Source organism: Labrus bergylta, chromosome 7 (assembly GCF_963930695.1).
Source record: "Labrus bergylta chromosome 7, fLabBer1.1, whole genome shotgun sequence".
Classification (NCBI taxonomy): Eukaryota; Metazoa; Chordata; class Actinopteri; order Labriformes; family Labridae; genus Labrus; species Labrus bergylta.
This window is the reverse complement of record NC_089201.1, coordinates 29,708,190-29,720,637: the sequence shown is the minus strand read 5'-3', so window position 1 is coordinate 29,720,637 and position 12,448 is coordinate 29,708,190. Positions and strand designations below refer to the sequence as shown.

At 41.5% G+C, this 12,448-nt stretch overlaps 1 protein-coding gene across 1 annotated transcript in view; it reads right to left on the bottom strand.

The window, feature by feature from the left end:
* Window positions 1-12,448, bottom strand: part of polr3b (polymerase (RNA) III (DNA directed) polypeptide B) — a 28,827-nt gene that overhangs the window by 912 nt on the left and 15,467 nt on the right. The window contains exons 20-27 of the mRNA XM_020657577.3: window positions 11,655-11,864; window positions 11,376-11,534; window positions 7,997-8,114; window positions 7,378-7,520; window positions 5,045-5,148; window positions 3,490-3,656; window positions 1,862-1,975; window positions 1,503-1,676 (exon numbers count right to left, since the gene is read on the bottom strand). Coding sequence (XP_020513233.1) covers window positions 1,503-1,676; window positions 1,862-1,975; window positions 3,490-3,656; window positions 5,045-5,148; window positions 7,378-7,520; window positions 7,997-8,114; window positions 11,376-11,534; window positions 11,655-11,864 — 1,189 coding nt within the window. The remainder of the gene's footprint in view (window positions 1-1,502; window positions 1,677-1,861; window positions 1,976-3,489; window positions 3,657-5,044; window positions 5,149-7,377; window positions 7,521-7,996; window positions 8,115-11,375; window positions 11,535-11,654; window positions 11,865-12,448) is intronic.

Below are 12,448 nucleotides of genomic sequence, written 5' to 3'. Positions count from 1 at the left end.
TCTGGACGGGCGTCGTAAACGATTCAGTCGTACAGTGTGAGCTGAAATGCCACTCCGACTTTTATACAATCGGGGGGAAAATCGCACCGTGTGAGCCAGGCTTTAAAGAACTAAATGTATATAACAGTGCCTAGAATCCATACTGAAAGTGTTCATGCGCCTAAAAACCCGGAAATGGTGTGCACACAAAATAATTAGAATAATACATATAATTCTAAAACCGTTCGTACGCACACCTGCACGCACTGTTCCCTTTATAAATCACGATCCACCTGGTAAATGTGCACACGTAGATGAGCCTCATGTTCCGCCGTCTACATGCCCTCATTTAACCATAAACGCTCGACGCAAAGCAGCTCGTCAATCAAAAATGCAGATAAACGAGCGGGCAGATCAAAGGTTTCCAGCACTAGATCGACGCGAAAAACCAGAAGTTTAGACAATGCAAATAACCTTTCTGACTCCTACAGCGCCAAAACATCCACCGTTCATCATTACAGTCAGCAGTCTGATATAATTAATCAAAGGTTTCATCAATGAAAAAAAAACTCTGTCTGTTCTTTGACTAATTATGAGGATATATCGGGATGCCCCGACTTAATTTCCACACTTAAATTATTTCCACAATAAATACGTGCAGGTGATGACGATGTGCTGAGTTACGAGAAGGAGAAATATGTGAAGCCACCGCCGTGTCTCTGTGATCACACCTGATGATAAACATGATATTGAAAGATATTAATAGCAGCTTGTGATCTTTGGTACATGCACGCCTCTGCTCAGTGTCTCCATATGGTTGATACTACCTACCATGCATCCTTGAGGTTCATTACAAATGGTAGAGCTCTGACTCAGTTGTACTCTCGGGTTGGATGGCCCGCTTTGGCGACCCGTAGACTCATACACTGATACATCTTTATATATATCTGCTTCCTCTAGATCTGTGTGTTTTTATCATGCAGAGAAGTACTGGACAGTATTCTTTGCGTTCTCAGGACCTCTTTATGCTCTCTGTCACCAAACGCTCAGACGGAAATTGAGGAAAAGGGCTTTTGGGTACTCTGCACCCTCAGCCTGGAATCTGTAGCAGAATGACTTAAAGCTCAAGGAGCTGGTGTCCTGAAATGTTCTTAAATCTAAAATGAAAGACATGGAAGCAGATTCTATAGGATGTCGATGTTTTAGCTCGGCTGTTTGAACGACTGATTCCCAGATATGACTCATAGATGGTTCTGTTTCAATCCAAAATGTTGTGTTTTATAAACTGCACTGTGTCTCTCTCTGTATTTCTGTCTGTAACTTTGTGTTCTTGCTGCTGCCTGTCTTGGCCAGGTCTCCCTTGAAAAAGAGGTTTTTAATCTCAATGGGAACAACCTGGTTAAATAAAAAAATAAAAAATGGTGGCACTGTGTTCTTTGTGTTAGTCTAATATGAATGAACTATTTAGTGGAATTTCCACAGAAACATATTCAGCTTCTAAGAAAAACCAGTGTTCCACTTACCACCCAGAGTATCCCAACAGGCCGCACTGTCCGCACACGTCCACCTCAAAGGCGTCACTAGAGATCATGAGGCGCTCCAGCAGTAACATGCTCGCTCCATAGCCGATCAGACAGTCACGCTCCATCTCGCCCAGACGCAGACCTCCATCTCTAGAGCGTCCCTCAGTAGGCTGCCTGACAGCCGGACGGACACATTCAGAAAATTAAAAACAGGTGAGACCGAGGGGCAGTAGTTTGTCACTGGTAAAGAATCAGTGCAGAAAACATCAGAAGAAACAATAACATGCTTTGAGGTTATCAGAGAGCAAAGCAGTTTTTTTTAATTAGCCATTTCTTAGAAACTACAAAACTGATGTTACCTGGTGAGAACAGCTCTGGGCCCTCGGGCTCTGGCGTGCATTTTGTCCAAGACCATGTGCTTCAGTTTCTGATAATACACCGGTCCAAAATAGATGTAAGCCTCCAGAGGTTCTCTGATGATGATACAGCAGCCAAACAGAAAACAAAGTTAAAGCGCCCACAAAGATCTTTACTTCATCAAGAATGTGTCACAACACCAAACATTTTCTGGTTTCTGGTCTTTACTCATGTGGGATGGCTTCCTTACAGTTATCTATTGTATTGTTGAGTTTTTGAGGGCAGCATTAAAAACACATTAGAATAAAAAAAAAAGCATCTGATAAAAACGGTGCATTCAGGTGCGATGGAAGCTCAGAAATACCATCTTTAACAGTTGGCTGCCAAGACGCTACTCTTACTGGCTTTTATAAAAAACAAACAAAAAAAAAAAACAATCTTATCGCAGATTTTTATTTTGCTTTTTGCCTTTATTTGATAGGACTGTGAATACAGTAAGAAATCGGGAGCCCGCCTGGAGGACCTCAGCCTCTATAGAAGGAGTGTGACCTAACCGCCAGGCCATCTGTGCCCCAGGGATTCAGATTTAAAACAGAGAAGAAAGTTAAAAAAAAACATGGATCCTTCACCTGAATTTAAACTGTAGGCTTGGACTGCATGTTCTCATCGTTTTGGATATGCTAACTGACTGACAAACTAGATGAGCAACCAAGACGTTCATTCAGCACCACTCCTCACATCTTTACTGGAATCTAGTAATTAGCAAGAAGGTAAGTTAGAATTAGCATTTACAATGTGCCTACAGCATTCATTGGATCAGAAACCAATGTGACTCCATCCATGTTTGAAACAGTCCGTGGTGGAGTCCTGAAATATATGTTTAAGTCTGGAACAAATGTAAACATTGTGAGAAAGATAATGATGTATTTATTCCTTAAAGTCTTTATATGTGATTTTTCACTCTTAAATATATAAATCAAGTATATCCTCTGAAAATAACTCTGTGAGTCATGACTGTCTACAATGGGTGTAACACCCGAGTCCCACTGTCTGTGATGTTTTCAGAGTTTTCAGAGTCCTATCTTCACTTTGTTTACATCGCCAGGACGGCCGGCTGACTCCTCCCCTCGTGTATAAAAGTTGTTTAATTGAGGGACTAGAGAAAAGAAGAATAACATACTGTACTCACTGCTTAACTGTGTTTCTAGATCACGCTCATTTCAGGTAAATTTACATGCAGTGTGAAGATACCAGCATAATAAAGATCGCTAGCATTAGCATGCTAACACAACAATGCACCGCCAGTTGTTTTGGTGTCATGCTGGTGCTCAAGGGCGACATCTGCTGGATCAAAAAAAATCGCATATAAAGCCTTTAAAGAGGTTTCTCTTTAGCAGCTGACTCCTAAAGAATCAGATACGTCTGTAGAGTTGTCAGTGCAGCTGCATAACATGAAATTCATGACAACACTGAGAAAAGGGTTCCATACTTTATATTTGATTTCCTGTAATGAGCTTACACATGCAGGTTTATTAGTGACAAGAAAGAAATCATTTCAAAGAATAAAATATGTTCCGCTTTGCAGCAGAAGTTGTGTTGAGTGAGAGAAAACATGCATTCTTGTTTTTACCCTGTGATTCCTGAGGTGACGTAATCTTTGCCCTGATAGTTGTATCCATAACGGATGAGATCTTCACACACATCCTTCACCTTGCTGCCTCCGAAGGCTGTGCCGTAGTGAAAGCGTCCATCCAGGACCCCCGCCTTCCCAGCCAGCAGCTCTATCAGCTTACCCACCTGACAGAACGACACACATACACACACTTTGTAGCTCAGACACATCAACAATGGTCCACAACATACAGTACATCTTTGATAACCTACACTCTCTCCTGGCACCAAATGTTGGTGTTTTGAGGGGGGGGGATTAGAATACACACGTCCCCCTAAGGGTCGGACCAACAGTTTTAGGATGACTGATTTCAACAATTCCACAGAGGTCACATCCAGAGGACCCCTGACCCCACCACATGAAAGGAAAACACCTACTCTCAGGCCACAGAAACATCCTCCCAAGCCAAAGATTTCTGAGTCTTTTCCATGACGACCACAGAGTAAACACGCCGACAACTTCAGCAGTAAAAGATTGTTCAAGATTTTTACAGTGCATGGGACAAAAAAGAGGGCAGAACCAGGGCCAAGTTTCATGTCATTCTCATTCAGCGCCAATCCTTCAACTTCAGATGTACTGTGCACGTTTGATAAAACTTCCACACGCTGCTACAAGCGGCCGTCTCCGCAGCAACAAATATCTGTTTGTGAACAGTTTAGATTGCTGCTTAGCGGCGTCAATGGACGTGTGCTCTGGAAGCCAACGATAACCCAGAGAGGAGCGCGGATAATGAGGATTTTGTTTCAGGAGAGCGACACAAAACATTTTGAGGAGAGACAGAGTTGGTTAACAATGAACTCGCTGATAAATCTTTAAAACTACAAAATAATAACAAAAAAAACCCCACAAGAAAACAGAAGGGCATTTCATCAACAGAACTAATCCTACACAGAATATGTTTTTTTAAAATGATCTTTTAGGATAGGATAGGATAATACTTTATTGACCCCAGACGGGAAATTTGGGCATTGCAGCAGCAAGACAGAGAAAGAAGTAATGCAAAATACACAGGATATATAAGACACATACTTTTAGAGATAAGATAATAATTTAATAATTTTTCTAAAGAAAAATGATCGGCCTCCAGCTGCAAAGATAGTTTGGTTTGTTGTTTTTCTTTTTCAACAAGCAATATTAAGTGAGTATCTTTTTATTTTGGAGTCACTGGGGATCAGGGGAAGTGTTGTCAGCTTCTTGCTCTTTTTTGGGCCATTTTCTAGATTTTTTTTAATTTATTTTTTTAATTTTGCCTTCATTTGATGGGACAGTTTAGGAGAGACAAGCACATGGTGAAAGAGTGAGGATGACACACAGCAAAGGGTAGAGGGTTGAAAACCAAATATGGGGACTCTCTGCATATAAAAACTCTTGAAAACTGGGCTGAACTTGCACCCCTTTTCTTTTTCTGACAAAGAAAGACAAAACATTTGAATGATATATTGATTAAATACTCTGTGCAGGATTGTTCTGCAGTTTAAACCCAGATCGTTTTCTTTGCAGATTCATGTAGTACCGTCATTCTGGAGGGGTATCCGTGAGGGTTCATGATGATATCTGGACAGATACCAGAGTCACAGAACGGCATGTCCTCCTGAGGAACGATAAGACCACAAACACCTGACACACACACACACACACATACACACACACACACACACACACACACACACACACACACAGAATGAGAGAGAGAAAAAGAAACATATTAAATTCAATGCACACCTGAGCACACAGCAGTTTGACCCACATTGCAAATAAAGCAAAACAACAGCAGGAGTGTTTGGTAATCAGTAAAAAGCCACAGAAAAGGAAATAATGCTGAATATTCAATAGATTGTTTAAGTCTGCTTTCAGCATCTTATGAGAGGATAACATATGATTTTAAATTATTACCATTCAAAAAGTAATTATTATCAATTATTTTTCTTAAAATAAATCAAGAAGTTGTAGTAAGGATGATATTTATTAGTAGCAGCAGCCTTACCATCACTTTAACCCTAAAAAGTCAGGTGAGCTTTTCCCATGAAACTTAAACATTCAGACGTTTTATGCTTATTGCCGTTTCTCTGGCTGAGCTGTCCGTGACATTTCCATACTCATGTGGACCGACAGTCTTGTCTTTTAAATGACGTGGGAGACAAGCACCCTGGTAGCCAGGAGTTTAAGTGTGAGTGCAAATGTTTGCAGAGGGGACGAAGCACTCTTCCTTGCACAGGGTAAACAAATTGTCGGCCCATTTGCAAATGAAAAAAAAGAGAAGGAGGGGAGAAGAGAAGGAGGGCAGGAAGTGGAGAAAGGTAGCTTAGTTTGACAGTGAGACTGGGATTACACATCCATGACTTTTTATTTCAACTCAGAGGAAGTGGAGAGGATCAACCGCAAGAGGAGAAGTTGAATAATCTGTTGCACGTGGGGAAAAATGTGCTATTAGCTGACTGGTCAGCCACACAGCACAGAATGCTGATGCCCAACAGGATGTTGACTGGGAACAAGTGCAGCAATTAACTGGAAAGTCATCCAACAAGCAGGAAGAAGGTGTAAAAGAGAGGAGAAAAGGGGGCAAGAACAACCGGGGCCAGTGGAAACATTAAAAAAAAAAGGGGGAAAATCAATAGAAAGAAAAGGCAGTAAAAAAAAAAAAGAAATCCTTAAATATCAGGAAAGAAGTGGGATGAAAGAGAGAGGGTGGAAACAAAATGAAATGAAGGACAAGCCGACAGAAATAATCAGAGAGAGAGAGAGAGAGAGAGAGAGAGAGAGAGAGAGAGACACTAGTTCCCATAGCAGACATCCTCGCTGTTGTTTGTTTTGTGTGAAAGTGAATGATAAAAGAGGCATGAAATCAGCAGAGAAAGGCAAGACAACAGCAAGGGTCCAGAGCCCTCCATCACAGCTCAAACAGCTCCATGCTGGCGGTTTGCACAATGGGCCTCTACTACTGACTACCCCTTTACCTCCTCCCCCACCTACACAGCTGTGAGAGAAAGTGTGTGTGTGTGTGTGTGAGACTGGTAAATAATTAACTTATTCTGCTCTGCTGGACCAAAACTTATGAGACTAGTCATGAGGAGCTGGGAGATCTATTGCTTCACTTTCTAACTGAATAATAAAAAAAGTTTACAATTCTTCATTTTTGTGTAAAAATGAAAATGTGTGTTTTCCCACAGAAAAAAAGATCCCTAAAGGAGACAAAAAAATAGCTTCCACATGCATCCCTTATATCTGAAAGGATCCAGGTAAAAAAAAACAATCTGTCCCATCAGTTGCTTATCTGGGACTAGCCATTAAAGATCTCCTTCAGCTAACCCCGCGGCGACCCCTCTCTCTCTCTCCGTCACTATCTGAGACAGAAGACATTGTTCCGTCCCGAGCTGACCGCCCAGTGGCCACGGCGTTAATGAGGAGAGTAAATTATGCATGGCGCCAGTTAGCTTTTTGATTAAAACATCATACCGGCCCTCTATAGGGGAGGTGCTGCAAAACAATGGAGGTTGTAAACACTTTTACCCCAAGTAGCAGCAGAATACTGCTGGGGTGTAATAAATTTGCATAGTCTGGCACCGGACAATGAGCCAATTAATTGAAAAGAGCTCTTGAAAGATGAGGACAGGGGGGGCAGTGACAGAACAACAGCCACTGGAACTTGACTCAACAAATGCTCAGGCACTGAGAAGGCCAAAGAAAAAAAAAAATCTTAGAAATGTTCTATTATTATTTTTTTGAGGTAATTTGGGGCTTGAGGGCTGGATGCATATCAGAAGGATCCTCAGTGTTGTGCACCTGCAGAAGTTTCAGAAGAACAATTTTGCAGCATTTCACTGTGTCAAAGTGCAGAGCTTAGAGCACCTTTCTGTCCGTGCCGACTGCTGAATTTGTCTCCGATCTCGGGTCTCCTGGTCTGCCTCAGGAGGATCTTGATGAGGAAAGCATCTTCAGCGTTGGAGGATATCATCACCTTCTCGATGTACGAGTCTGTTGAGCCCTTATAGCTGCAGAAAGAAACGAGGACAGCAGGCAAGACTTAAAAAAAAAACATGAAAGGTGGGTTAACCATTTCTAGAATTCCTGAGACCCTCTGATGAACGCTAAACAGTCACAGAGTGTCAGACCTGTCGCGGTGAAATGACTCTAAACCAACCGTCACTGTGAATATACATATATGTATATATATATATATATATTATTTAATTTAAGTGATCAATACACGCACACTTATTTATGTAAATACTGTAATTGACATCTTAATTGACTCATCTGTCACATAACTGCATGTTACTTCTCATGTTACTTCAGCATCTTTTGCACTATTCACCACTGCACTGTTTCATATTTAGTCATGTAAATATTAGTCTTTTCTTATTCTGTTTATTGTTGATATTTAATGTTGTACCTGTACATAAGAGAGGTTTTACCTGTACACACTGAGGTGTTTGTGTATGGTTGTGAGGAGCTGAAATCAACTCACCTGACGGGCACGTCTCTGTACTGGGGCTGGCCTGGCTGGGTACTGCCCTCCAGTGGTGTCTGGGTGACAGTTGGCATGGATTTGTTCACCAACACCTGCTTATTCTCAACTTTCTCACCTGGACCAAACACAAACACATCACACAGTTTATCACCGTGTCCATAAAGTGACTCCAAATACATCTTAAATCTTTGGTCCTCTTGGTCTCAGCCCGTGTTGTTGGGTTCTTATGATGGTTCTTGTGATGGTTCTTGTGATGGTCTGGTTCTATATGTCTGTTGGGTATCGTGCACTTTGGGTTCTTTTCTGTTGAATTGTATTTAATTATTTTTAGTATTTTACATTTGTTATGTTCTTGCTGTTGTTTATGTTCTTCTGTGTTTGCTTTAGTTTGTTCTTGTTTTTGCTGTTTGTCAAAGCACTTTGTAAACCTGTGTTTTATAAATAAAGTTATTATTATCTTTCTTTTTCAGGATGAGTCATTTATCAAACAAATGTGTCACTTTCTGAAAACAGATTGACAATCGTGATATATTTTCACAGCTAAAATTGAATTCTGTTTAGCCTTTTTTTCCCCGTCTCTCATAATAACCAAAATGTTTTTTGTTGGGTCATGTTGAAAGTCTTCAGTTTTAAAAACGGAGTGATTATTTCCATCCCATCATCTCTAACATGTTTCACCAGCAATCACTCACATCACATGAAGTATCCCTAACATGTCATGAGACCCTGAACACCTGAGTTACACTTCAAAGTCATAGTTTGTATATTTAATGATACAGCTGATCACTTTTAGAGAGAAGGGAAGTGGGAAAGAGTAACTGCATGCAGGGTAACTTTGTCTTAGTCTGCACAGTTCAAAACATACATTTCAGATTTAAGAAGATGAAGGACAAATCGTGTCAATGAGGAGAAGTTAAGAGTCACATTTTCTTCTGTATTGTCCTCATAATGATGAGTTAAAAACACCTGTAACAAATGAATGATGTTACATTCAAGAACCACAGGTGTTAAAAGTGATTTATCTTTATGTTTTTAAACTCTTGTCACTATGTGATAGACAGTAAAAGATTTTTTTTTTTCAAAGTGCATTAATGACAAAAGAAAGAAGCGGTCGATTAATTTTAATACTAAGTACTTGTTTCCTTTTTTAAATGTGTTTGTTGAAATGAAGTGGTCAAGCCTAGCAGCATCAGTTAGTGTATACGTGAGAAACTGTTTCACAGTGAAAGTCAAGCAGCAGTTAAGTGACTAAATAAATAAGCAGTTATTGTACAGCAGATAAATGAGTTAAGGATTAATGCACATTAAGTTATAGATCATTTATTATTGCACAGTGAATGGATAGATAAGTAACAGTTGTTGCACATAGACAGGAAAGGCGAATGAAGACTTATTACACTTTAAGATGATCAATGAAAGTCTGGTTCACTCTGCAGGATCATCGGACCGATCTGAGCTCCGATTCTTCCCGACAATCTCAGGGTCTCTCCCGACTCGAGGCTGCTCGGACCCGAGCTGCTGAGTACACAGGGAGAAGAGGAGAGGACCAAGGATGCAGCTTTGGGGTACACCGGTGATGAGAAGATGTTGTTTTCCAGCCTGAAATGCTGAGGAAGTCCTCGATCCACAGACAGAAGGGTTCTGATGAAAAGCATTCTGATGGGTATGTTTAGATCTTCCAGGTGGATGATGGCTGCGTGTAATGAAAGGGATATGGCGATCTTTTGCTGATCTGTTGGTCCTGTACGTGAACTGGTGTTGAAACCAGATGTGGGTCAGTACCAGTCTCTATGCATTTTATGATTACTGGGGTCATATTAACCGGATGGTAGTCATTCAAGTTTGAGACTACTGTTGTCTTGGGCACTGTGATTATGGTGACAAGAGGACTGTGGCCTGTTGTAGTGGCTGACTGAAAAGACTTCAGTGAGCTGCTTGACACATGCCTTCAGCGCCCCTCCTGGGACCCCCATCCGTCCCGGAAGCCTTTTTGCAGTCTATAATGAGGAGGGCCTGCTTAACCTGGAAGGGCTGCAGAGTGAGTGTACGGGTCTTTTCTCTGAGGGTGTAATGAGTGTGTCTGCTCGTAGGCTGGAGGTGTCCTCAAAGTGGTGCAAATAAAGAGTTGAGCTGGTCTGGGAGTGAGGTATCAGTGGGGGAAGGTTGTGCTCTAGCTTTGTTTGAAGTAAGCGATGTTCCTGATGTCTTGCCACATAAAGCAGCGGTTGTCATTCCTGAAGTTGTCCTTAATCTGCTGCTTGTATTGTTGTTAAGCAGCTTTGATGCCCCTGTTAAGGTCTGCGTTTGCTCTCCCGTATGCTTCCTTATCCCCTGATCTGAGTGCTGCATCCCGAGCTTTGTGCAGCACGCTGTTGTTGAACCGTGGTTTTTGGTTGGGGAATACTTCGAGCTGCTCTTTTGTGGTGACATTTTCAATACAGAAGTTGATGTAGGATAACACTGATGAGGTGTAGTGCTGGATGTCTAGTTCTTTAAAAAGCTCTAAAGTCTGGCTCACACGGTGCGATTTCCCCCGATTGTATAAAAGTCGGGGTGTCATGTCAGCTCACACTGTACGACTGAATCGTTTATGACGCCCGACCAGACCTTGAGATTGACGTGCTCACACTGTACGAGCCGATTGTCGGGCACGGCCGGAGAGCTCACACTGTACGAGTGAAATCGGGACGGAGCGTTGACAATTGTTAATAAAGTTTCATTTAAAAAAAACAACGAACGACGGTTGGTGAAAGAAGAAGGAAGTGGAAGTTGTTGTAGGATATAGAAAAGTTGATACAATCGTAGATATATGGAGACAAGTTTCAGAAAAGTGCTGCACTGATGATCTGTACCGGGTTGCGTCCTGCCGCTGGTCGCCATGACTACAGTCCTCCCTTGTCTGATTATATTGTAGTCACACACAACTTCTGCCGGACCCTTTCATGACGTAATCGTCAAGATTTTAAATTCTAAATATGTGACGATCGCCGGGCAGATCGGGGACGTTAAGATTGGATCTTTGGACCGCTCACTCTACGAGATAATCTGAACAGATAATCGGGTCCGAGCAGCCTCGAGTCGGGAGAGACCCTGAGATTGTCGGGAAGAATCGGAGCTCAAATCGGCCCGATGATCCTGCAGAGTGAGCCGGGCTTAACACCGAAACAGTCCTGAAGTGCTGACAAAGCTTTCTCAGACCAGTTGCCCTCTGGGTGTTTGTTTTGTTGACCGATACTGTTTGTTGCAATCTATGTTGCTACTTTGGTTTCTGGTTTCTTTTCTTAACAGTTGTGAGCCTGTTTTTTTTTTCTCTTCTTCCTATTTCTACGTGACGCAATAACAAAAATAAAGTAAATCCAGTGTTGTTGGTACTCACCAGGGGAGCAGATGCCATCAGCATCCAGAATGCTGTGCCTCCAGATGGGCTTTCGTGTAGCAGCGTCCAACATGGGCCCCATTACCTTGTCAAAGGTTTGGTTGGTGTAACGTCTCAGCGTGCACTTCGCATTTTTATAAACTAGGCAGCGGCCAAATCCTACAAGGAAACATACAAATAAGGCCTTTTAAATATCTTCTACATACTTTGAATGAAAATCAAATTGAACGTTTTTACTCTATGTGCTAAACTCCAGAGTGACTGGTAATGTGCTCTTACCTCTGTCGAGAGAGGCTTTATTGAGGACTAAAGCATCCTCAATGTCGTAGCCGCTGTAGCTCATCACGGCCACGGTGGCATTTTGACCGGCGGGAAGCTTCTCAAAATCAATCATCTCGATAGTTTTCGTTTTGACCATGGGCTTCTGAGGATAAGCCAGCAGGTACATCAGAGTGTCGATACGATTCCTCTGGTTGTAGCCAATAGTACCTGCAGAGAAGAGACAAGTAGTTTGTGCAGTGTTTAAGATAACTTATTCTTTCATATGGAACTTAGAATAGAATAGAATTACTTTATTGATCCCAAACTGGGAAACTGTGGTGTTACAGCAGCAGGTTATCATAACAAATAAAACAATATAAGAATAGATACATAAATAAGGACTTAGAATATAAAAAATAAGGATAAGAAGAGATTTATACATTAAGAAGTTACCTTAACATTCTTACTGGTTTAAATTTTTTTTTAATTAAATACAACATTTATTCAGGCTTGTCAACTGAATGTAAAAGTACTTGACTGGAGGTAAGAGATGTAAGTTTGCAGAAACACTGATGACAGTGGTAAATGTGCAATAACAATATAGGGGGTTGTCCAGAGCTGTGCAAATTTGTGGCTATGTACATATGTCGTTACTGTGTATTTGTATGTATCATATTCAATCATACAAGTGTCTTTAGATCAGGTAGTAGCGGATTATAGTTCTTTTATCTCCATGCAGGCTGGGTGGGTTAGGGCTGGACCTCAGGGCAGGACAAGTTATGGCATAAAGCCACCCTGGAAACCTTGACATT